Source organism: Alosa alosa, chromosome 10, assembly GCF_017589495.1.
Source record: "Alosa alosa isolate M-15738 ecotype Scorff River chromosome 10, AALO_Geno_1.1, whole genome shotgun sequence".
Taxonomy (NCBI): Eukaryota; Metazoa; Chordata; class Actinopteri; order Clupeiformes; family Clupeidae; genus Alosa; species Alosa alosa.
The window spans coordinates 29,069,279-29,093,430 of NC_063198.1; the positions used below are offsets into that span (position 1 = coordinate 29,069,279).

Genomic DNA, 24,152 nt, shown 5'->3' on the forward strand with positions numbered 1-24,152 from the left:
TTAGTATATTTTAGTGGAATGTCCTGGTATGTGGAAACGTATGTGATATGTGTAACTTGTGGTGCCTGTTGTTTATTATTTTATTGAACAGTGTTTTATGTCTGTGAGGACCGCACAGTCAGTAGCAGGTATCAGGGTCAATGAAGTATCAGGATATGCTTCCAGTGTTTCATTACAGCAAAATATCCATCCACACCATGACGGCAGTATTTGTAATCATTGTGATTTGTGATAGATTGTGATTTGGTGTAAATGGATTAAAAACTATTTTATTCATTTCACTGTGGTATTTTTTTATTTTTTTTATCTTTTTTAAATTGATTTTTTAAAAATTGAATTTTTGGGGGCAGCCGTGGCCTACTGGTTAGCACTTCGGACTTGTAACGGGAGGGTTGCCGGTTTCAACTGGTAAAATACCAGTTAGGTGTTGATGATTGACTTATTTGATATCAACTAGGTGATTATTATAGTATCAAGGAAGTGAAAGTCATAACAGGCTATTCGTTTTTTACTTCCATTATTTTTAGTACAGCTTCCTGTTAGTCTGTAGCTGTTAAAGTTCATGTTTTGTACACTAGATGGGGCTGTTGTATTGCAGTAACGCTACTGTGAGGTTTCGTCACATTGTAATAGGCAACCTTACCTTCAACCACAACCTTACAGCATACAGTACTTGTTTTGAGTAGTGTATAGATTATGGTACAGAGATACAGAGAGAAGTGAGAGAAGTTATGGTTTCTCCAAACATTTATTGTCTATGCCTTCAGAGTAATTTTGACTCTATGTTACATACTTAAACATTAAAAGCAAATGTAAATGGTTGAAAGATTTTGTACAAACTCAAAAATAGTTGAAGTAAAAAAGATAAATAAAATGTGCAATTTGCAGTCAGTTCTCAACATGAGCTTCCTAAACCTAACATGTCAGTACTATAATCTTCCCAGTCTCAGATGGACCACCCCTTTGCAAGCTACTGGAGAGATGGTGATGTACAAATGAAAAGTAGATCAGGAAAGAGAGTGGGAAAGTTCTGATTATCATATCACAAAAAAAAAACACATCATCTTGATGTGGGTCTAAATCTTCAAATATCTATGTAGCTATTCGAACAGTCACAACCTGGTTTGTCATGTTACAACAATGGCAGTCCATATTATGGGCTAAAAGAGTTATAATGATTCTGTAGACATTTGAAAACCCAGGTCTTGTGTTCTGTGATCACCATTATGGACAGGGCAGCAGCACTACACATCATTCTGAATACACATTTATATTCTCTCTTTGAAAAAGTAATGACAGAATAACTGGACACATTTTTTTGAAATCCTAAGTAAGCTAGGACAAGTAAGTCTTAAAGAGCTAATAAAGAACGGCTGTGCTTTGTTATGCATGTCTCATTCCCAACTAAGTAATGATATGGTTGACTTTCACTCTAGCGCCATGACAAAGTGAACATAGTCCAACTGGATTCTTATTTACAGGCTCACTGGTGCAGTAATAGCCAAAATTATTTTCTGCAGCATGTAGTTACTTCTTAAGAGTACAATGGAATATATCCATATTGAATACAATATGAAACCAAGTGGCACACCTACAGCCATTCAAACATTTAATAAGGAGCAAGGCATGTGTGATTCAATCAAGCATTCAACACATTAAAATGCAAAAAGCCAGGTCCAATAATATACGCTACTTTTATCATTACATAATACAAAAATCAATAGATTTAAGCTGAGTATTGTGCAGTCCTGACATTCTGATATGTCTCTGGAAATGTGTTAGAAACTCTGTACGCTTGACAATGCTCCGATTTTCATGTAGTTTAGTTTTCATTACGTACCACTAAAACAATTGCCTGCATCACATCTGATCTAGCCCTGACCCAGGAATTAAGGCATAGTTAATGCACAAACCGTAACAATAATGACTATTATTCATAGTAATTAAGACTTTGGATGTGAGCATCAAAGGCAGCCAAACAATGTCCAATTCAGCTTGAGCGAAAGGAATAATCACTTTCAGCAGCAGTGCCAATGAATAAAATGTCATTGAACCCAAGAAGGCCATGTTTCAACTTAAATTCAAGGGTAATTTCAATAATAAGTGCCAGAGGGTTTGGGGTCTGGTTTCCAGCCATATCCCAACGTCATTTAGATCAGTGTTTCTCAAAGTGTGGTCCGGAGACCACTGGTGGTCTGCAATCTATCCCAAGTGGTCCGCGAGCAGACATGATAAAATATAATATCTTGCAAGGTTAAACCAACTTGTATGCAAATCCAAACAGTTCTGCAACATGCCTATGTAAGCTACGCCAGTTTAAATCATATGAATCCTCTGACACAAAAAGGAAGGTGGGAGGCCTATTGTGTAATATACTGTTGTAGTAGGTTTACTCTTTCTTTTAGCTAGTGGTCCGTGAGTTTTTTTTTATTGGTTAAGTGGTCCTTGGTCTGAAAAAGTTTGAGAAACACTGATTTAGATATACCTTATTATGCACAGCCCATGACACAGGGTTAATATACCACCATGACCGGTGTGTACTGAGTAACAAAGAGTGAGAACACACTTGATAGTTTCTAAGCACATGAAACTAAGGACAGCAACTGCATTAGGATCACGGAAATACAAACTATCAAAGTGCTGTGACACACTGATCATAGAAGTGCAGTTGGATGTTTTTTGTTGGGAAAAAAAAAAGGAAAAATGTCTCTGGATGTGTAATGGTTATATAGCTCTAAAAGCATACTACTGAGAACTGCACACTCCTCGTTTCTCTGGATGTGTAATGGTTATATAGCTCTAAAAGCATACTACTGAGAACTGCACACTCCTCGTTTCTCTGGATGTGTAATGGTTATATAGCTCTAAAAGCACACTACTGAGAACTGCACACTCCTCGTTTCTCTGTGTCAGCCCTTTTCATGCATTTGTACGGGCCCTTTACATCATCAACAAATGCATAAAAACGCCGTAAAAGTGTTAACGTGTGCAGGGGACAGAGGAACAACATTCAACTATTAACCTTCAGATCACGTCATTAGTGTAAGCAGCCTATAGAGGCATTTTCATTTTTTCACAACAAAAAACACAAACTGCATCTTTATTATTAGTTACTGTGTAGCAGGGGCTGTGTTGAAGTGTTGGTGGTGAATTCCTGTGTGTGTGTGTGTGTGTGTGTGTGTGTGTGTGTGTGTGTGTGTGTGTGTGTGTGTGTGTGTGTGTGTGTGTGTATGTATCTGGAGGGGGGGTGCTGCTACTGCCCCTTAGTGTCAGGTTAGAGGTGTGTATCCTCCTCCATGTTGTCCACCTCCTCTTTGCCAGGTTTGTTGACCAGGATCTGCCAGCCTCCACCTCCTCCTACTCCTCCACCACCTCCCCCTCCACCGCCACCACCTCCTACTGGTACCCCGTTGGCAGTCGACTTCTTCTCCTGCAGCTCCGAATGGCTGTCGCTTGTTACATCCAGAGTGGGGTTGTCATGGCAGCCGTTCTCCACAAAATGGAGCTCCTCTCCACGTGACTTTTTTTAGGGAACACACACACACACACACACACACACACACACACACACACACACACACACACACAGAGATTAAAGATGGGATGACACCACCCCAAGAGGGGGGGGGGGGTGAAGGGGTTTGAAGGGTAGCCTTAACAATGGCCGAAGTTGCGGTAGATTGAACCAACAAGGATTACTTTAAGTAGAATTTAGAGTTTACGGTGGATTTGCTCATCTGTCTGCTTAAGAACATAGTAGTGGAATGCTGATTTTCATTGTGGGTTTGTTTTTATTGTTTCAGAATGCATTTTGATTTGTGTTCATAGCAGACAACACCGTTTTACCTGGCTCTTTTGTAACTCATGCACAGACCCCTGTATAGTTTCAGGCTGGTTGGTATACTTTTATCCTTTTAACTTTTTATGGTGAAATATGGAGATCTGGGCTTTACCTATTAACCAGACAAATGGCCTGTGGTTTCGTCCTTGTAGCTTTAACAAACTGGCTCTTATCCTGTTATGTTGCTATAGTGCTCTACATACTGTATAGTGAGAACCACAACCATCAGACATGACCAACATGTGCATGCACCAATAGATTGTAAGGAAAGCAAAGTGTGTGAGTGAGTGTGTGTGTGTGTGTGTGTGTGTGTGTGTGTGTGTGTGTGTGTGTGTGTGTGTGTGTGTTTCTCACCATGTTTTTCATCTTGGGGAGACGGCGCTGCCAGCAGATGTAGATGAGACCCGAGGCGATGATGACCACACACACTGACCCGATGATGACCAGAACCACAAAGAGTTTGCCGTAGTCGCTACGGGTCTGACTAGGCCGGGCGTGGCAGCTGGTCGCACTGCTGTAGTTCTGGATGCCAATCTGGAGAAATTACATTCATATTTATATTATCTTAAACTAAAGCCTCTGGTATAACAAATGCCAAGTGACACAAACTCGCAAGTGCAGGGTCGGGATTTGAACCTGTGTATGTTATATTATATTATATTATATTATATCATGTTTTATTTTAAATGATGGGGAGGAGTTACATTTTAGAGGTCTGACAAAAAAACCCCAGATATGGCTAAAATCAGGCAAAGAAAATGGTGAATCTCATCTCACCAAACGAATAGTCTCTAAATAGAATCATTCACTAACTCATACAAACATAAAGCAGATGCCAAGGGTCTCTATGCAGATACCATGTGTACATGTGAATGATACAGATCAGAATTGTGTATGATATGTCAGAGGGGGTACATACTATATGCATGCAAGAGAAACCATTTTAAGCCTGATTCTATTTTGTAACCTTCGCAAGGCTCTGAGATTCTGAGATGGGTTTTGTAAAATAAACCTGATAAAGTATCAGATGTCTTACCTCTCGCAGCCCTCTGCGAATTTCTCCCAACATGGAGAGCACATCCTTAGTTGCAATAACACCTGAAGAAACAAAATGGCTCTAGTGAAGAGACTGTATCCTAGTCATAATAATAATAATAAATATTACATATTATATAGTACATATTACACAAAATGATCCAGTTGAAGTGGACTGACAGGGCTTTGCAAGACAGCTCTTGGAATCACTGGAAGATCTAAGAGGGGGGTCATGCGTATAACTTTTTTTTTTTTTTTATGTTTTATTCCCCAATACACACACACACAGTACCGTACCCTGCTCGCTGGCGAGGGTCATGAGGAGCTCGTGGTCATGGCGCGTGGGCTTGCTGAGGGAGATCAGCCAGGAGCCCTGTGGGCTGTTCATCTTCCGCGAGAACGCCGTCTCCAGCATCTCTAGCAGCCGCTCGCCGCTCTCCATGCGAAACTCGTCCTGCGGCACGACACAACACCACATGACACAACACGTAATCACAGCACGGTTAACACTCTCTCCACAGAGCCACTACCAGGTATGGAGGCTGCCTGTTAACAGACAAGTGGTAAGAGGAGTAACTGACGATGGGCTGATGTGCTGTCGTGCTGTCGATCTGCTGTTAAAGTCATTTCCAAAGAGAGGATCTGCGCCTTTGACGGTGGCTGGTCGATCTGCTGTTAAAATTCTCTGAGTTTGTTAATATATACCATATATAATATATATACCATATTAATATGTACCATATATAACCAATGAACTTCACTGCATAGAAAGTGCTTCTGAAGAGAGGACTGTATTTTCTGAGCAAGTGTACAGTTGTAGTTGCTGTCATGTCAGTGCATGCTAATGCAGTGTCTTTGTGAACCTCTTTGAGTGCACAGATAAGGTAATATAACATTGAAACAGTTCTCAAAGAGTTAGCTGTAAAAAAAGAAATGCTGTTTAGTCAATGTCAGTCGGTGACGGTGAAAAAGTTTAGCAACCCCAGCGCTGCTGCAGTGAGTGACAGTGGTTGGTCACCAGCTGCCCCTCACTAGGATGTTTCCTGAAACAGGCAAACACCGTCTTACATCTGCAGATTCAGCTCAGCTAAATATAGGGCTGGATGTTGAGGGGCTGCTGCCTTTTCCCGCATCTCTTCTGCAGCAGACTTTATTACACACACACACACACACACACACACACACACACACACACACACACACACACACACAGACACACACACACACCTTCAGACCATTGCACTCAAACAAGCTTGTATCTGTATGTGTATTTGTATTTGTGTGTGTGTATGTGGTGGTGTGTGGGTGTATACCTGCAGATCAGTACGCTCTGAGCTGTGTGTGTGTGTGTGTGTGTGTGTGTGTGTGTGTGTGTGTGTGTGTGAATATGAGCAGAAAAAGTGAAATCTATCCACCTGTATTATTTCTTGTAAGTAATCGTGTCCAAAGTGCTGTGCTGGCTCCTCTCCAGGTGAACACAGCAGAAGGTCTAATCTACAACACAGCTCTGTGTTTGCACTTGATTTGCTCGCAACACACGTTTGCATTTGATTTGTTTATTTGGATTAGATGTCAGCATATGCTTAGTTAATAACCTGATATCTATCAATCTAATTAGGAAAGCAGGAGGCATAATGCTGCACCTCAAAAGCATATCCAGCATCACATACACTCAAACACACACACACGCACGCGCACACACGCACGCGCACGCGCACACACACACACACACACACACAGTGCTGTGTGCTGTATACTGCAGTGTGGTGGTTATGACTCACCGCTCTTCATTAAATAGCACGAAGATGTTTTAGACAGAAAATTTAGTGGAGTCTGCTTCTCTCCAAAGTTGCTGCAATTCATCAAACTCCACAATTCTGCCAGGGCCTGTGTGTCTGTCTGTCTGCCTGTCTTTCCTCTATATGGAGAGTTTAGAGCTGTTCCGTTCGGATCTGTCTGTCTGTCCCCACTATGAGCCTAGTATACAACTGCTCTGGTCTGTCTGTCTCTCTAAATGATCCCAGTAGAGTTTAGGGCTATTCTGATCGGATCTCTCCTCTACAATGTCTAAGGAACCTCCTTTGTCTCTCTTTTGGGTTGTTTGTCTGCCAGAGATGCTGAACGTGTTGATGCTTAGATGGGAATTCAAAAGGTCTCACTCATCAAAATGGCATGCTTTTGCAGAGATTGTGTGTGTGTGTGTGTGTGTGTGTGTGTGTGTGTGTGTGTGTGCGTGCGTGCGTGCGTGTGTGTAGTGATCAGCGGCAGAAAGTGCATAAGCGGGTAATGGAGTGGGCATTTGTTTGACATTTGTCTGTGCTTTTTCACTTTCACGTGGATAAGAACATAAAGATGTGTGTAGGTATGTTTGTGTGTGTGTGTGTGTGTGTGTGTGTGTGTGTGAGTGTGTGTTTGCCAAGGAAGTTTGTTTATGAAAGTGACAGCTTACATTAGTGATAGTGTGGTCTACAGAACCATTGCTCAGTGTTGAATTGATTCAATGCAGCTGACTTGCGATTCACTTTTGTGCAGATCAATTTTCCAAGACGATAGATGGAATACAATTGCAAAGGAGGACATCAAACACACACACACACACACACACACACACACAGCTCTGAGAGCTCTGCAGCAGGACCTGCAGTGAGTGAGACAGCTGGCTCCTGCTGAACATTAGTCATGATGCAGCAGCTCTGCTTACAGGCCTCTTCAAGGCAGGCAGACACACACACACACACACACACACACACACACACACACAGCTGGAGAAGGAGATAGAAGACGGTGATAAGCCTGCAGTGAGCAGTGAATGAGAGCTACCTCTGAGACAGCTGGCTACTTCCGAACATTAGTCATGATGCAGCAGCTCTGCTCTTCGAGTCGCACACACACACACACACACACACATACACAAAATCTTATTCACAAAGTCACAGCAGCTAACTAAAGAATTGGGTGCCTGGCTGCCTTTGCAACAGAAAATTGCAGTAAAAGTGGAGCAAAGATGCTCACCCTTTACACAACAACAACACCTGGGAGAATATTCAGCGTTGTGTCAGGACAGGTACTCACGCAGTCCAAGTTGTCTGTCATGTTAAGGATGACGTAGCCCTGTCCCGCCAGCTTGCTCCATTCCACACAGATCACCTGAGGGGGGGGACAGTAGAGGACAAGGACAAGTGAGTCACCACAGGCATCTGTATGACTCCTCTCTGCTCTCTCACATCAACCACACCTACACACATCTCCTCCAATTCCATCTGTGTATGTGTGTGTGTGTAACAAGCAGAGAGGCTAATCTCAGAAGACGGGCCAGTCATGTCAATTGAATAGTCCTGAAAACAAAGTGTGACAGATTAGATTGATCTCCTAGGGTGCAGGTCACGAGTTCATTGAAATGTAACCATGTGGTAGTGCTTGTAAGAACTGTGTTGAAAGACCTTCAGCTAGCTAGAGTAGGCTATAGGCAGACCAGGCTGCTTACACAAATAATGAGTGCACTGTTTGCTAAGTCTAGATCGTGACTGACAGTGAAGCAGGTCTGGCTCAGAGCTAAGCCGAGTCTGTTTCACAAACGGCCAATTTCTACAATTGCATTTATATTGCCATTTACATTTACACATAGAGGCTTTTATCCAAAGCAATTTTCATTTTTTTTTCATTGACGTACAAGCTAATATCATCGCCAAAGGAAAAAAACATATTTTTCTCATTTTGTGGGACTTAAGAGGTGGCCTGGCCTCTGCCTGCCTACGTACTTCCGCTCGATTTCTTTTCCCTGGTTTCCAGGCTACTTAAGAGGCAGATAAAAAATAGAGTGGAAGATTTTCTGCTTCAATCAAAGCCTTTTGTGGTGTTTGTGCATGACCTCACCTGCACGGCCTCCTGGGATAGCTGTGGGTTGAGGAGGTCTGAGTCGGTCATGTAGTCGGTGCTGCTACGCCTCAACTCCTGCTCGCGCTCCTCTTGGGTGTCGGCGTCGGCGTCAGCGTCGCCGGGGCCCAGGTGTTGCCATGGCACCTGGGTGAAGACCACGGCGGGGACGACGGAGGACGACGGCACGGTGGTGAGGGGCGTGTGGTGCAGCGTCCGCTCCCTGCTGTCCAGCCACTCCCTGTCCTCCCCATCCATCTCCTCTCCCCTCTCCTCCTCATCCTCATCCTCCTCCTCCGCCTCCTCACCTCCGACAGGAGCAAGCATCATCCTGTCCTCTTCCCTTCCTCCTCCTCCTTCCCCACCACCTCTTCCCCCGTGCCATGGTGCTCCGAAACCTCCGGCTGCAGAGGGGCCCCTGTGGGCATGGGTCCCATCTCGGCGATGGTGGGCAGCTGGATTGGCACGTCACTCTCTCTGCCCAGGCTCCTCTCCTCCTCCACCATGGCCCCCTGCTGTTCCTCTGAGAAGGCCCCGTCAGGAGCAGCTGTCCCTGGGCCGCCCCTCCAGGCTTGCTCACCCCGGTGTCCCAGCAGCGGTCCACTGTCGTCTGAGGTGTCCCTGACAGTGGACTGGGCCACCGGCGTGGCGTCTGTCGGGGACAGGCTGCCGTACGCGGGCTCAGACAGGACCCCACTGGACTCGCTGTCCATCTCCCAGAGGTCAGAGTCCACAGACTCAGACAGCGACAGGGAGGGAGAGGAGGAGGAGGAGGAGGAGGATGGGGGAACAGGTGGAAGAGAGGAAGAGTTGGAATGGAGAGGAGAAACGCTGTACCCTGCAATGAAGACAACAAAATAGCACAATAAAAAGGACTTTTAAAAGGAGGCATTTTGTTTACACCACCTTTTTTTTAAGCATCCTTGGGTACCTCGGTGATGAAATAGTACAGTGCTCCTCTTGTAAATGACCGTGCTGCCACAACAGGTGCTAATGGATTGGGTGGGTTTGGGGTTAATGATTACTTGAAGTATAATTTAGAGATGTACTTTTATAATAGAGGTAAATTGTATTGAACCCCTAAATACATTTCTTGGTGATGTGACAACACTGCACACAAAGCTAAGTGCTTGTTGGCTTCAGTGATGAACACATATCATCCCGATCCCGACAGCTGCTGCTGCTGACTCTGGGAAAGATGCGGACCCCTCTGGCACAGGTCCGACCGTATCTGGGCCTGAGCCGGCCCAGCTGTGCGTCTTAGCCCTGTGCCATCTGGTCCGGATCTCTGCAAGGAGCGGTTCCACTGCCTGATGGCACAGTCATTATTAACGGCGGTCCTCTCAGAGGTTGATTTGTGACGGTGAGGGCTGAGGGCTGCAGGGCTGCAGCAGGGCTGAGGGGTTGGCTTGGGAGGGCTGGACTGGGCGTGTTTGGCTGGCTGGGCTCCAGCTCTTTGCCTGCTCAGCACAGCGCACAGACCGCTGGAGCAGGACCGATGGCTAGCTGCACTCTGCTGAGCATACACCACCTCAAAACACACACACACACACACACACACACACACACACACACACACACACACACACACACACTCTCTCTCTCCCTCTCTCTACCTCTATCTCTCTCTCTCTCTCACACACACACACACACACATATATGAGAGTGGACCTAATAGAATGTTTCCACCACTACTGCAGTCAAAACAGTGGTAGTGTAGTGGTTAAGGAGCTGGGCTAGCATGCAGTAGCCAGAAAGTTGTCGGTTCAATTCCTGACTTCCACCGTTGTGCCCTTGAGCAAGGCACTTAACCCCAAGTTTCTCCGGGGACAATGTGATCCCTTGTAATATAGCTGACATATGTAAGTCACTTTGGTCAAGAAGTGTCTGCTAAATGTAATGTAATGTAATGTAAAAACAAAATAGCTAGACTACTGCAGTGGATATGAAAAGAAAGGAAGAAAGAAAGGAAGAAAGAAAGAAAAAAAGAATCATCCCTACATTTCAAAATCTATTCCAGTATATGGACTTTAACTCATGGAACAGAGTCTTACTTCTCAGTGTGAACATACAACAAGCTTACAGCAAAGAGTCAGCAAGTAGCAAAAAGAAACCCATACTAACTAACATTATTTCTGTGCCAGTGCATCGATTTAAGCAATGGTAGCACAGTGTTCAGCATTGTCATGCTAGTAACAAAAGACCCCCTGCTACGGACTGTCTTTAACCTGTCACAAGATGTTAGATGTTAATGAGTCCGGTTCTGTTGGCGCCGTGGTGCCGGACTTGGGCACAGCTCCACATCGGAGGGCACATTCCTGGCCTGATCTGTTGATGCCTTGCTTTGTGCCCAGTGCTTGACCCGGCCCCCGGCGCCACGACCACCTGCCCCTGCCATCTGTGTCCCCAGACGGGTCTGTCTGGCATCGTCATCCACCAGCGCTAAACGGCGCTGCAGACCAGGCCTCAGGCGAGGAAAAACAAGAACAGGAATGGTCTCCATACACACTGTGAATGGCCTTAGGTCCCTTCTGGCGTCCAGTATGGCTGAAATAGTGTGCATTAATAAACATGGGGGCATACTGTTATATTATATACGTTTTGTGGCCCACACTATGGGTCTAATATATTTTGGGGCCTACATTTTCTTCAAGAAAGAAAAGATAATAAACCATACAATGTTCATGGGTTGAATCCATGTGTGGCTCGGAACAATATACAATATCTAAGCTGAAGGTTGGCCTTTCAACATCCTGATCCTTTTTTCATGTTCACTCTCATTTCAACTCCATGTACTGCAGCATACTGTCTAAAGAACAAAACAAAGCTCTTTTCTTATTCCAAATATCTACTGCAGTCTAGGTGGGGTCTCCTGCCGAATCTGGCCATTCTTGCAGGGACGCATGCAGCCCTGTTTTTTTATGAAGTGCACACAAACACACACACACACACACACACAAACACAGTGATTTAGGTTAGATTACACAAGGGCTGAGCATCGCGGCTGGAATTGATGAAGTGACCCCAGGCTGTCCGGCGGTGGCTGATGAACAGGGTGAGGCTAATCACCGTCTCCAGGGAAACATCCCTGAGAAACGCACAGAAAGGGCAGGACACAGGGCACAGCATCCACACACCAACACAAAGACACGCTCAGAGAAACGCACAGAAAGGGCAGCACACAGGGCACAGCATCCACATCAACAACACAACACACACAGACACACCCACAGAGAGACCCACAGAAAGGGCAGTACACACAGCACATCAACAACACAACACACACAGACACACCCACAGAGAGTCCCACAGAAAGGGCAGTACACACAGCACATCAACAACACAACACACACAGACACACCCACAGAGAGACCCACAGAAAGGGCAGTACACACAGCACATCAACAACACAACACACACAGACACACCCACAGAAAGGGCAGTACACACAGCACATCAACTACACAACACACACAGACACACCCACAGAGAGACCCACAGAAAGGGCAGTACACACAGCACATCAACAACACAACACACACAGACACACCCACAGAGAGACCCACAGAAAGGGCAGTACACACAGCACATCAACAACACAACACACACAGACACCCACAGAGAGACCCACAGAAAGGGCAGTACACACAGCACATCAACAACACAACACACACAGACACACCCACAGAGAGACCCACAGAAAGGGCAGTACACACAGCACATCAACTACACAACACACACAGACACACCCACAGAGAGACCCACAGAAAGGGCAGTACACACAGCACATCAACTACACAACACACACAGACACACCCACAGAGAGACCCACAGAAAGGGCAGTACACACAGCACATCAACTACACAACACACACAGACACACCCACAGAGACCCACAGAAAGGGCAGTACACACAGCACATCAACAACACAACACACACAGACACACCCACAGAGAGACCCACAGAAAGGACAGTACACACAGCACATCAACTACACAACACACACAGACACACCCACAGAGAGACCCACAGAAAAGGCAGTACACACAAGCACATCAACTACACAACACACACAGACACACCCACAGAGAGACCCACAGAAAGGGCAGTACACACAGCACATCAACAACACAACACACACAGACACACCCACAGAGAGACCCACAGAAGGGGCAGTACACACAGCACATCAACTACACAACAAGCACACAAGCCCTGGGTGATGAGCAGTCTACCCTGCACCTTCTGAAACCGAAGTGCGTGAAACCCTGGGCAAAAGACTTGAAACCTGCCATTAATTGTTCATTAGCTAACCCACTGCTCCACAGAAAATGTTTGTATATGCAGTATATGAGAAGAAATGTGAGCAAAATTGTATCTTCTATTAATTAACTATCATTCTTATCATATTAATGATCAACTTTTTGGGTAGGTGCAGGATAATACCACCCGTCACCAAATATACTGTTTCCAAATGTTGCATTTCTATTCGCTGAATGGGCAGAAAAATCCTTTACTTTTCTCCTTCTTTTGCCTCGTCTATTTTTTGCCTGAAGAACAGAGGAAAAGCTAAGACTCAGAAAGTCTTGAGTGTGCCAATGCTTTCAGACAAGCTTCTAAATCCAATTATCAGCAACCAGCATCCACTGCAGGGATAATTAAAGCCTGGGGGAAATTCCACCCCTATATTTTATACTGATTTGGGTCTTGTTGGTGCACAGTGGAATAGTAAAACAAGTCTGGTACGCCAATATCAGAGCTATCCAGGAGAACATTCGTCAGTCTCACTTTCAATGTAATAATCAAACAAGTATCATAAGATGTGACTATTATGGATTTTTGGGGATGGAAAGAGCTTCTCTTAGTTGTGCTCTTGTCAGTCAGAAGTCAGCGAACATCAACAGTTTTGGTTTGAATGATGAAAGATATCAATATCTTCTTGGCATTAGCAGAGACTACTGATAACTCCAGCCAGGTGCAAACAGGAGACTAGACTCACCAGAAATTCTGTTTCAGACACAAGAACCCTACAACGGAATACAGTCCAGTCCTGTGATAATTATAGCTTGTTTACAACATTTTCAGACACACGACACGCCACACACAGGACTCAGTTATCACTTCTCTCAGCAATATCCATCTCTCCTTCTCTCTCTATCACATACACTTGGTCTTCTTGGTAAGACAGAATGTGCAGTAAAAAATGACATTCACATTATTCCCACTGTCAGTGCACAAATGTTATCTGACCACTTTCAATAATTAGTGTCTTTTCCCCTTTCGTTGCTGTGTAGATAAGTGGCTCAATCATTTTAGGGGACATCCACATTCATAACCTCGGGTGAGTTTCTTATCCACAATCAGCCGCGTTTAGAAAAACTGCATTAACATAAATGTGCCCGTACCCTTCTAAAAGCTTGCGGAGTCATGGCCCTCGACAGACATCTGTGATTGGATTTGATTTGTAAAATGGCACAGAAACAGACAAAGCCAAGAAGAGATCTTTGTTGGGAGGGGGAGCGGGGGCGGAGGTGAATACAGGCAGTGGCTAATGAGCACAGAGAGCCTCTTCAATCACTCCCTTTCGGTCTGTAATTGGTGCTTTGCCCCTTCAATCACCGCATCTCTGTCTGTAATTGGTGCTTTGACATTCAGGCAGCACTCTTGGGGAGAAATCTGTCATGCCAACGGTGGCACGGCGCCTGTGTCTCATGAACTCTCATGAATAATCAGCCTGGGTGATTCAGCCTTTCACTGGAGGTATTACTTTAGAAATAGGGGCTGGAAGAGACTAGAAGATGTCACTCACTGTGTGTGTGTGTGTGTGTGTGTGTGTGTGTGTGAAAAGGTAAAAAACAGTTAAAGTAAGAATGTAAACAAAGTAAACAGAGTAAATAATAAACATTGAGATGCCCACCTATGAGTGACTCCGAGTCCAGGCCGGTGGAGTTATCCCAGAGATGCACAGACATTTGGGAGGGCTTGTTCTCCTCGCTGTCCTCGCTGTAGAAGCCCGACTCCTGCGAGCTCTCCAGGAAGCCGGGGACGTGCTTGGGGTCACGGTCTGCTGGCAGGAGCTCAGCCTGGTCGTCAGGGGTGAGGGCGGCAGCCGAGGATGAGGAGGAGGATGGGGGGTGGTGATAGGGGTGGACGGGGGCTGGTGGTCGGGGAAGAGCTGGAGACTGGAGGACTCCCTCAAACTCCCAGACTGCACCAGCAGCAGGAACAGAGAGCCTAAAAGAGAGAGAGAGAGAGAGAGAGAGAGAGAGAGAGAGAGAGAGAGAGAGAGAGAGAGAGAGAGAGAAAGAGAGTGTGTGTGTGAGAGAGATAAGAGAGAAAAAGAGAGAGAGAAAAACAAAGGGAAGGAGAGAAAAAAAGTCGGGTGAGAAAGAAGACATGACAGGGAAGGGGAACAGAGAGGTCACAGACTGCAGTAAAGCATTGTGGGAGCAGGAAAAAACAGCTGCATGGGAGCATTATGGGATGGGCAGAAATCTAACGTTCAAAAGAAACTTAATGTCTTAGGTTTAAAGAATTAAAACTCATGTTTTCTGGCCATTTTCTTTCTGGTCATTTATAGCAATTCAAATCTTGCCATCATAACTAGCATTCATGTGCTTTCATTCTACTATTGTGCTTCCACATAGCATCATACAAATGTTCACGTGCTACGCAATAGAATAGCTGTCTCATTGCACAAGTACATTTGATGTGCATCACACGTAGAGAGAACGAATACATCAGAATTATGCTGGAGAAACTGGGCAGGTTCAATCTCAGTCAGAGGTCTGCAGGAAATAAGACTTAGACAGATGGGTGTAGGATAAGCACTTCCTGCCAAGCGAGGAGCCTAACCTGCTCAAAGACGTCCCCCCCCAACCCCCTGCTTTGTCTTAGTCACAGATGGCTGAATAAAACCAGATTAATCCACCCCCCCCATCTAAAACCCCCCATACACTAGGGGGTCCGCCCGGTATATAATCTCCAGCCACCACACACACGGACATGTATGCATAAGAGTATTCCTTTCAAAATCAAGACAGATGAATATACATATCATGTTCTTTTAGATATCTTCCTCTCTCTCTCTCTCTCTGGCCAGACATACATGTGGAGATGCCTCTCTCCAGACAGACACACAGACAGCTCTGACCTCCGCTCTGGCAGCGGCTGGTTTCTGTTGAGTCACCGGACTGCCTCCTGCAGCCAAAGACGATGCTACAGCCAGACCTGCAGCGGCCGGCTGACCGTCAAACTGTCTTCAGCTAAAACCCAATCACTCTCCCTACTGGGGATCCCTGAGAGCTGGGAGTGTCTCCCTGGCCCCTTATGGGATGGGGAGTGTTGTACCCCATATAGTCCCTTTCAACAATAAAAACAAAAACAATGCTTGAACATTCTATTTGGGCCCCAATCTACTTCCTCTGCATTAAGATAACATATGGAATGTTAAAAAGGAAGTCTTGTGGGGCCAACTATGATGCTGATAATGGAACTCTCTTGAAAGGGTCTATATGGAACTATGGCTGATGTCACACAACTACCTAGCTACTGATAAATGTCTGGACAGTGCTGTTCAAAAGAATCACTATTCTGTGCAACTAACTTCAGCCTCAATGAATCATTCTTCCTTCCGGAGAGGAGCCTGGGGATCAGTGTGTGTTGAGGTGGCCTCATGAGTCATAAACGTGGTGAGAACAATTCCTATGTAATTATTTGTTGCATGACTGTCAATGCAGAACAAACCATTAATAACACAACACAAGCGTCTTTTTTCTTCTTTGATGGCCATGTTACACATAGAGACCTAAAGTGTTCCGTAGTGTGTCATCAGACTGAGAGATTAGAGAATCTACAGAGTGATCCCCTTCGTGATGTAGTGATGTCCTGCAGTAATACTAAACCTCACCGATGAATCTCCGAGTCCCATTCATCCCAGAGATCACGGTGACCTGCCGGGTGAGAGAAACGTATCCACTCCCATCTTCCTCTGCATCATCATCATCATCATCACCATCAACTGTCACAGTACATGCAGTACGCAGCTCTGGAAGACGCTTTTCTTTTCAAGGCTACATGTAAGTGAGGCACCATATGAGCTCTAATAGCTGATCAACGAGGAGATAGCAAGTGACAAGTTCTTTGAAACCACGCCTCAGTTTTATGCCACAGAAGTGCCTGACATCTGAGGAGGTTGAAGGGAGTGCAGGAGAGTCAGTCAGAGATGAATGAAAGAGTTAGAAGAAGAAGACGTCTCGATATTATAAATGTCACCTATGTGAGAGGACCCTCTACAGCAGGGGTCTCCCACCTGTTTTCCTCTGAGCTACATGGACAAAATGGACATGGCCGAGAGCATGCCATGTAATTTCACCCATAGCAAAACCACTGAATAAGATTTGCATGCTTTTTAAAGGTTCCTTTCAACTCATTTACCTTCTCTCTTTGTAGACTGTGAATTTGATTTCATAGGAATGTTGCTGGGTTATCAGATTTATGAACATCTTCCTCAAACCTTTTGAAGAGCTACTTAGAAACAGGTGGGGAGCTACTGGCAGCTCGCGAGCTACCTGTTGGAGACCCCTGCCCTACAGAATGCTCTCACTCTGGATACCTCCCTCCTGAAGTCATGTTTTTTTTCTTAAGATTGAAAAGAGGACACTCACTGAATGGATCCAAGGGGAAATTTGAAGCAGTATGGCATCCTTTTTTTTCATATGTTGAACAGATGAAAATGCCCTTTAGCTCGGGATAACAGGTATTATGACTCTATGGACACCTCTGTTGTTTGCTTGTTTGTTTGTTTGTTTTAATGTGGTGGTGTTCTTTGATTTCCATTTCATTTGTTATGGTCTGTCTTCCGTGTCTGCTGTTTTTGTGCTTTGTGTATGGTTGAAACCTTATTTAAAAAAACACTCTTACCTTAAACAGTCCTACCTCTGCCTTATCAACCCTCCAGATACAGTAAACAGTAGATTGCGTGCTTGTCCAGGACAGGAGATGGCAAAGGTGGACAGTGCATCCTTGAGTGTGATTCTAAAAATAGCCCGAGAATGGCAGTGCTGTCATGTGTTAACGTGAGGACATCCCTCAGCATCTCTGATCTGCATGAGTGAGCCCTTCCCGCCAGGATGACCTGCTTTAGCGTGGCAGCCCAACACACCCATCAGGCATGGCTGGGAAAGGCGCTGACAGGCTCTGCTCTACACTCTCCGCCATCAAGGGCAAACTAACTCCAGACGGACAGCCTGCGTGACGAGACACACTACTGACACACTAACCAAGCTGTCTGTCTGCCCGTGATTACTCAGAACATCAGAGACACACTACTGACACACTAACCAAGCTGTCTGTCTCACACTACTGACACACTAACCAAGCTGTCTGTCTGCCAGTGATTACTCAGAACATCAGAGACACACTACTGACACACAAACCAAGCTGTCTGTGTCACACTACAAACTAACCAAGCTGTCTGTCTCACACTACTGACACACTAACCAAGCTGTCTGTCTGCCCGCGATTACAGACATCAGAGGCTGGAGAGGACGGGCATCTGATGTGTGCAGATCAACCACCAGCTCCATTAGAGTAGAAGCGTCTCAGTGCTGTTGCTTTCTCCACCGATCTGACCAGTCTCAGAGGGTTCTGGGGATGGTGGGTGGTAGCTTAGCGGTCCACTACAGATCTCCCACCTGATCCATTAAGGTGGTGGTTTTCAATCCTGTTCCTAATGAGTGTATCTGTGTTTTCTATCTTTCCCTATTCTGTATACCTCATCAGGAGCAGGGATATGTTGTATAGACTAAATATAGTGATTGGCGAGTGCTGGAACGGGACTTAAAAGCCCCTGTGTTCAAATCAAAAGCTCTCATGAGCAGGACTGGGAGCATGATTTTGTTTACATTAAAGGGACACCAGGCAAAGTTTTCGTGTTAATTACTCATCTTCGTAAGTCGGTATATGGTTAAATGACTCATTACAGGGCGAATGAAGACTCTCTCGCCCTACTGCCTGTAGGAAGAATATCCCGCTTGTAAGTTCAGTGTATCGCACCCGGCTAACCGAAGCAGTTTCAGTTTCCATCCTGCATCCACAGCACAGAGGGAGGCTAACGAAACGCTAGCGATTGTTGCAAACGTGTGTATAATGGCAGAGCCAGCGAAGAAGCAGCGAAAACCCTTGACGGAAGATGCAAAGAAAAGGAAAAGAGCTTCAGACCGAGCGAGGGGGAGTTTCGTAGAGAAAAAGCATCAGGCTTGCCTGGTGTCCCTTTAAAGGAGAATTCTGGCAATTTTTCACATAGATCTCTGTTTCTTGAGGTCACCAAGTCCTGTCAGGATGGAAAAAACCCGAAAACAATCGGTTCTACCTAGCTCGAGTTGCTGTAGCCAACAGCTAGAGCTGCCAGGCAGCTACAGTGCTACACTATGGGGGTAGGTTCATGAGCCCCATGTTCATGCCCCCAGAGTGTAGCTCTGGCCAGACCAGCTGCCTTGATTAGAGTTGGGTGAGTGACTGGGATGGTGTGCAGCGGAGAGAAAAGAGAGGTGGTTATTCGCTGGGCTGTCTCTAGGGTCACTCATCTGGCTTCAGAGCTGCTGGGAATCATGGACTTGGTTTTGCACAGCATTTCATCATTCATGCCGTCGCATATGAATTCAGCAAACGGAGAATAAGCCCATGCACAATTTCCTTAGGCACAAAATCTAGTGTAAACAGCATTTTAAATACCTTTACAATGAATACCCATTTTACCCCATGACAACATTTTAACAGAGTTAATATAAAGACAAGACCGTTTAGTGGGTAGAACTAAATGTACTCATCTTCTCTGTCAAGGATGATACAGCGAAACAGACTGTGCCATATTAGAATGGGAACTAATAGAGAACAGGCATTCACACCATCCTCCAAAATAATCCATCTCTCTTCACAGACGCAGGTTCCTTATCATCAGAGATGCAGCCCTCGACAGCTGCTCCACCTGCTTGCATAAGAGAACTCTGAGCCAGAGCCAGACAAGATGTCTCCCTCAATGGGCTTTAATCTGTGCAGGCCGACCAATTCATTTCCTTTGCAAGGAAGGGAAGTGCCTCTTAATAATAACTCATCCAATCGGATGATTAATTAACAGACAAGACAATTCTGTCGATGCAGACAAGATACTTCAGTCAACTGTGCAAACATAAACAAAGGCAAACAGGAGGTGAACAAGGTAAATAAGACATACTGCATATTTCAAACAGCCATTTATCCAAAGGTGGGTCATTTTTCCCTATGGGTGGTTCCTGTTAAACCGTTAAAAAAGTCAACAACAAATCAGCCTAAAGAAACAGGTGGTACTTTGCATCACTGCAATACTACTGCAGACACACACACACACAAACACACACGCACACACACACACACACACACACACACACACACGCACAGCTCTCATATTGATCCAATGAATCTTTTTTCCCCTCTGTTTTTGCCATTTCCATCTTTCCCTACCTCTCGGTCACAGCCTGTTTAAAATTGATCTGTGTCCAGCTGGGAGCAGACCCTGGACGGCTCGGACTGGGGGGCGGCTGATGAATGGACATTCTGCCTGAGCTGAATAAAGCTGCACGGTGCTGCAGGGCCGCAAGCAACACAAAGCAAAGCAAAGCAAGCCAAGCCAAGCCAAGGCTATAGTCTAGCCTAGGCAAGTTTATCTAAACATAATGGTAATTCTAATTCAAAAGACTTTACAAATAACCTGTCTAACACCAGACCAATTCTCAATTGAGATTAAATAAGCTCTTAGCTAGTCTGGTTACAAAATGAGCTGATAAAAGAACAGAGAAAACTTAGCAATGTTTTAAATGTAACTGTGCTAAAAGTGCTAAAGAGACCAAAGACAGCTGATAAAAGAGCAAAAAGGTAGTGTGCATTCCATCAACTGTAGGCTGCTGAGTGGTGGGCTCTGAGCCCTGAACTCGCCTGGCCAGAGATGACTGCTCTGGGCTACCTGCCGGTCCTGCAGCATGGGCTCTGGCTCAGGGAGATGAGAGGGGAGATTTACAGCGCCTGGCTGGCAGCACTGCACTGGTTTGACTGCAGAAGCCATAGACTGTATGGCAGAAGCAGTGGCACAGACATGTGTGAATCGCAGGGCTGTGGAGTGTGTGTGAGTGTGGAAGGCATCCCTATACATTAATTAGAGGAGGCGTGGAGTGTGTATAAGTATAAGTATATATACTCTTTTGATCCCGTGAGGGAAATTTGGTCTCTGCATTTATCCCAATCCGTAATTAGTGAAACACACACAGCACACAGTGTACACACAGTGAGGTGAAGCACACACTAATCCCGGCGCAGTGAGCTGCCTGCATCAACAGCAGTGCTTGGGGAGCAGTGAGGGGTTAGGTGCCTTGCTCAAGGGCACTTCAGCCGTGCCTACTCGGAGTTCGAACCGGCAACCCTCCGGTTACAGGTCCGAAGTGCTAACCAGTAGGCCACGGCTGCCCTCAATGTGTGAGTGTGTGAGTGTGGAAGGCATCCCTATACATTAACTAGGAGGCTGGTTGAATAAACACTGCAAATCCCTGCATGGGAAAAGCCAAAGGGAGTCTAAGTTAGCAAACCCCAAATGAGATAAGGTTCAACGATACACCTTAACACGATTTCCTTTCCTTTTTGTGCATATTCTGCATGATGATGTGCAAAATGGTTTGCTTATAGAAAGGAAATGATCCGGCCCCCTCTAGTAAGCTGGCTCCATCCCAAGAAGGATGAGAGAAGTCGAAACCAAAAGTGGCAGCTCTGAATCCTCATCTCCATATCAAATCTCACAGGCTAAAACCAGCATGCAGCTTTGGCTGCAAAGCACATCTGACTCCCATACACACACTATGGCAAATCGTTTCCACAATGTGTACTCCGAGACTGCATGATAAGCTGATTAACAGTTTAACATAAAAATAGTTAGTCTGACGTTGCTGTCTAATATCTCACATTAAATAATTATTGATTTAACAACTTGACAACGTGTGCTTTGCTCCCATAGCAGTCAGTCCCCTTCATAGACTGACTAGCTGAGTTTCTGTATCGGATGGACGCAGGGCCTGGGTTGCGCTCTGGTGGGGGTCTGGGCTAAAAGCCGCCGCAGAAGCAGCAGTGAGGTGTGCAGCATCTCTGCTTGAACTGGGCTCTGCGCACCTGCAGATGTAGGTCAGCAAAAAACAACACAATGGACCGGCAGGCAGCAGCTGACACCGAGCCGAGTCAGAACTGATTTGGTCTAGATCCGTTTGAGACTCACGTGGCCTGGCCATTTGAATCATTTTCACTTCTCGAGGGAGCAGAACAGCTGTTTCCAACAAGGCTAGGGCGCGTCTTGGCTTGATCAAAGATTAACAGCGAGATGCGCTGCACTGTGCCACTGCAAGTCCAAGTGCTTTGTGAATATCACGTTTTGAGAAATGCAATAAATAAAGATTAGGAGTCACAGACAGAAAGGAGTATGTTGATGTATATTTTTTCTTGATCTCTTTCTCTGTCGAATACATGCCTAAAGTTTTTAACATAGTTTACTGAAAACAAATAGGCCTAATAAAAACAGCAAAAACAATGAGTAACTGGTAGTTGCTCAGGAAATGTGAGCACTGAAGACATGCATCAGGACATGTCTTCTAAACAAACAAAAAAACAGGCTATAGCCTACGGAAACAAACATAAAACGTCACTGCTACACAAAAACACGCCGATAGTCCGCCAATCATGCTGTGCATGATTCATTGACACCCCTGTCAAACATATTCAGTATAGCCTGCAGTTCCATGCTACACATGACACTGGTCAATACAGAATACTGATCCGTTTAAAAATATGACTGCACATATTGCCAAACTGCATGAAAAAGAGCATTGTGTTTGGTGTCTCGCTGAATGAGCCCTTCATAACGGATTCACCTCATTTACATGAAATACAGGCTAGCCTACATTTCCAATAACAGACACACTCTCAAGATCAAATAAATAAACATTGAATTATCCACTCTCTGCTGCCTACTCGCCTATAGACTATAGACGCGCAGTAGCAAAAAGGCAACGTTTGAGAAATCATCAGCAAATCAGCATGACTAAGAGAACTGCAATTAACAAAATATAAGTTAGGCTACTTACCGATCAAGAGCTTGTAGATGGAGTAAACACCAGACATGCTTGCAGATGATTATATTTTGAAAATCAGTCACACATAAATTAATTACAAAATCGGGCTAATTGGAGGCGTCCGTTACTGTCGGCTATTAAAACAGTGTGTGATGCCCCGGAGAAACTCATATCTGGCACGTTTACGACTGTATGGGTTCCACCAGCTTACTGAACAAGTCGCTGCGCGTTGTGAATGGCGGTAGGCTACTGGCAGTGCTAACGTTGTGCATCTCAGTTGCGCTCGGAGTTGGTGACCTTATATATCAAGGATGTCAGCCTGTCAGTGCCAAGCACTTCAATCTAAACTACACAAATGACTTCTTCCTCCGTGGATAAATCGATCAGCCATACATAGATACACGGGAAGCGGACCTTAAGCTCAGCCTATTCTCTCAAAATCTAAATATGTGCGATTTTGAGATTATAAGGAATTGGGTAAAAGGGGAAGAAAACACCCCGTCATCAGTGTCCCTTAATTAAGTAGAAGGCTAGGCTACTCTAAAGCGCCAAGGATTTGACAGCGGAGGTCTGGAGTACACTTCAATCCTTGCGCAGTGTCTGCAGGCAGACGGCACACTGCAACGCAGCAGAAAACGATTCAGGGTCCTAACTACAGTCCGTGTGAGTGCTGTGCGACAGAGGAATATCACGTATGCCTGAGTCGCAGAGGCGAACCGAAAGACCAAAAAACAATATTAAAAATGTATTACATTCATAAACATTTTGCAAGGCTCAAATTATTGTAATGGCTTCTCAATAAGCAACTGTGTAGTTATGGATATAGAATCGTGGTCAAATTAAAGGTCTTCTCTTCTTGACCGCGGTCACATGCCATTATATCATCTAATCTAGTTATTAGCAGGGAATTTACCGGTAAGCTTATTATAGATCTGATAACAATGCCAAATTAATCCTGCCAATGACTAATGAAATAATGTTTTGGGCCTTAAACTTCAGCCTTAAACAAAGGAGAAATCCACCCTCCCACCCAAGGGTCAAATACAGGCTCTGGGGGAGGGCCACTCTAAAACATACAAATAGTTTACTAAGGTCCTCCTGCTACATCACTACATTACAAAAGACAATGTGCCACACATACTTTTAGAGACATATTTTGCCATACACAGCTCTTAGGTAATACTGGTAAATGGCCTGCTTGGAGCAATTTTATTATTCTATAAATAATATTCTATAAAGATAAATATAAAAGTAGTCTGTA

At 45.1% G+C, this 24,152-nt stretch overlaps 1 protein-coding gene across 1 annotated transcript; it reads right to left on the reverse strand.

The window, feature by feature from the left end:
- Positions 1-732: 732 nt before the first annotated feature.
- podxl2 (podocalyxin-like 2) lies at positions 733-23,500 on the reverse strand. The gene is made up of 9 exons (XM_048255517.1): positions 22,904-23,500; positions 14,668-14,984; positions 9,085-9,587; positions 8,750-9,049; positions 7,949-8,023; positions 5,174-5,330; positions 4,878-4,939; positions 4,196-4,375; positions 733-3,520 (listed from the first exon to the last, which is right to left on the reverse strand). Exons 2-9 carry the CDS (start codon positions 14,720-14,722, stop codon positions 3,275-3,277), a joined length of 1,578 nt encoding a protein of 525 aa, XP_048111474.1. The 5' UTR covers positions 14,723-14,984; positions 22,904-23,500; the 3' UTR covers positions 733-3,274.
- Positions 23,501-24,152: the final 652 nt, after the last annotated feature.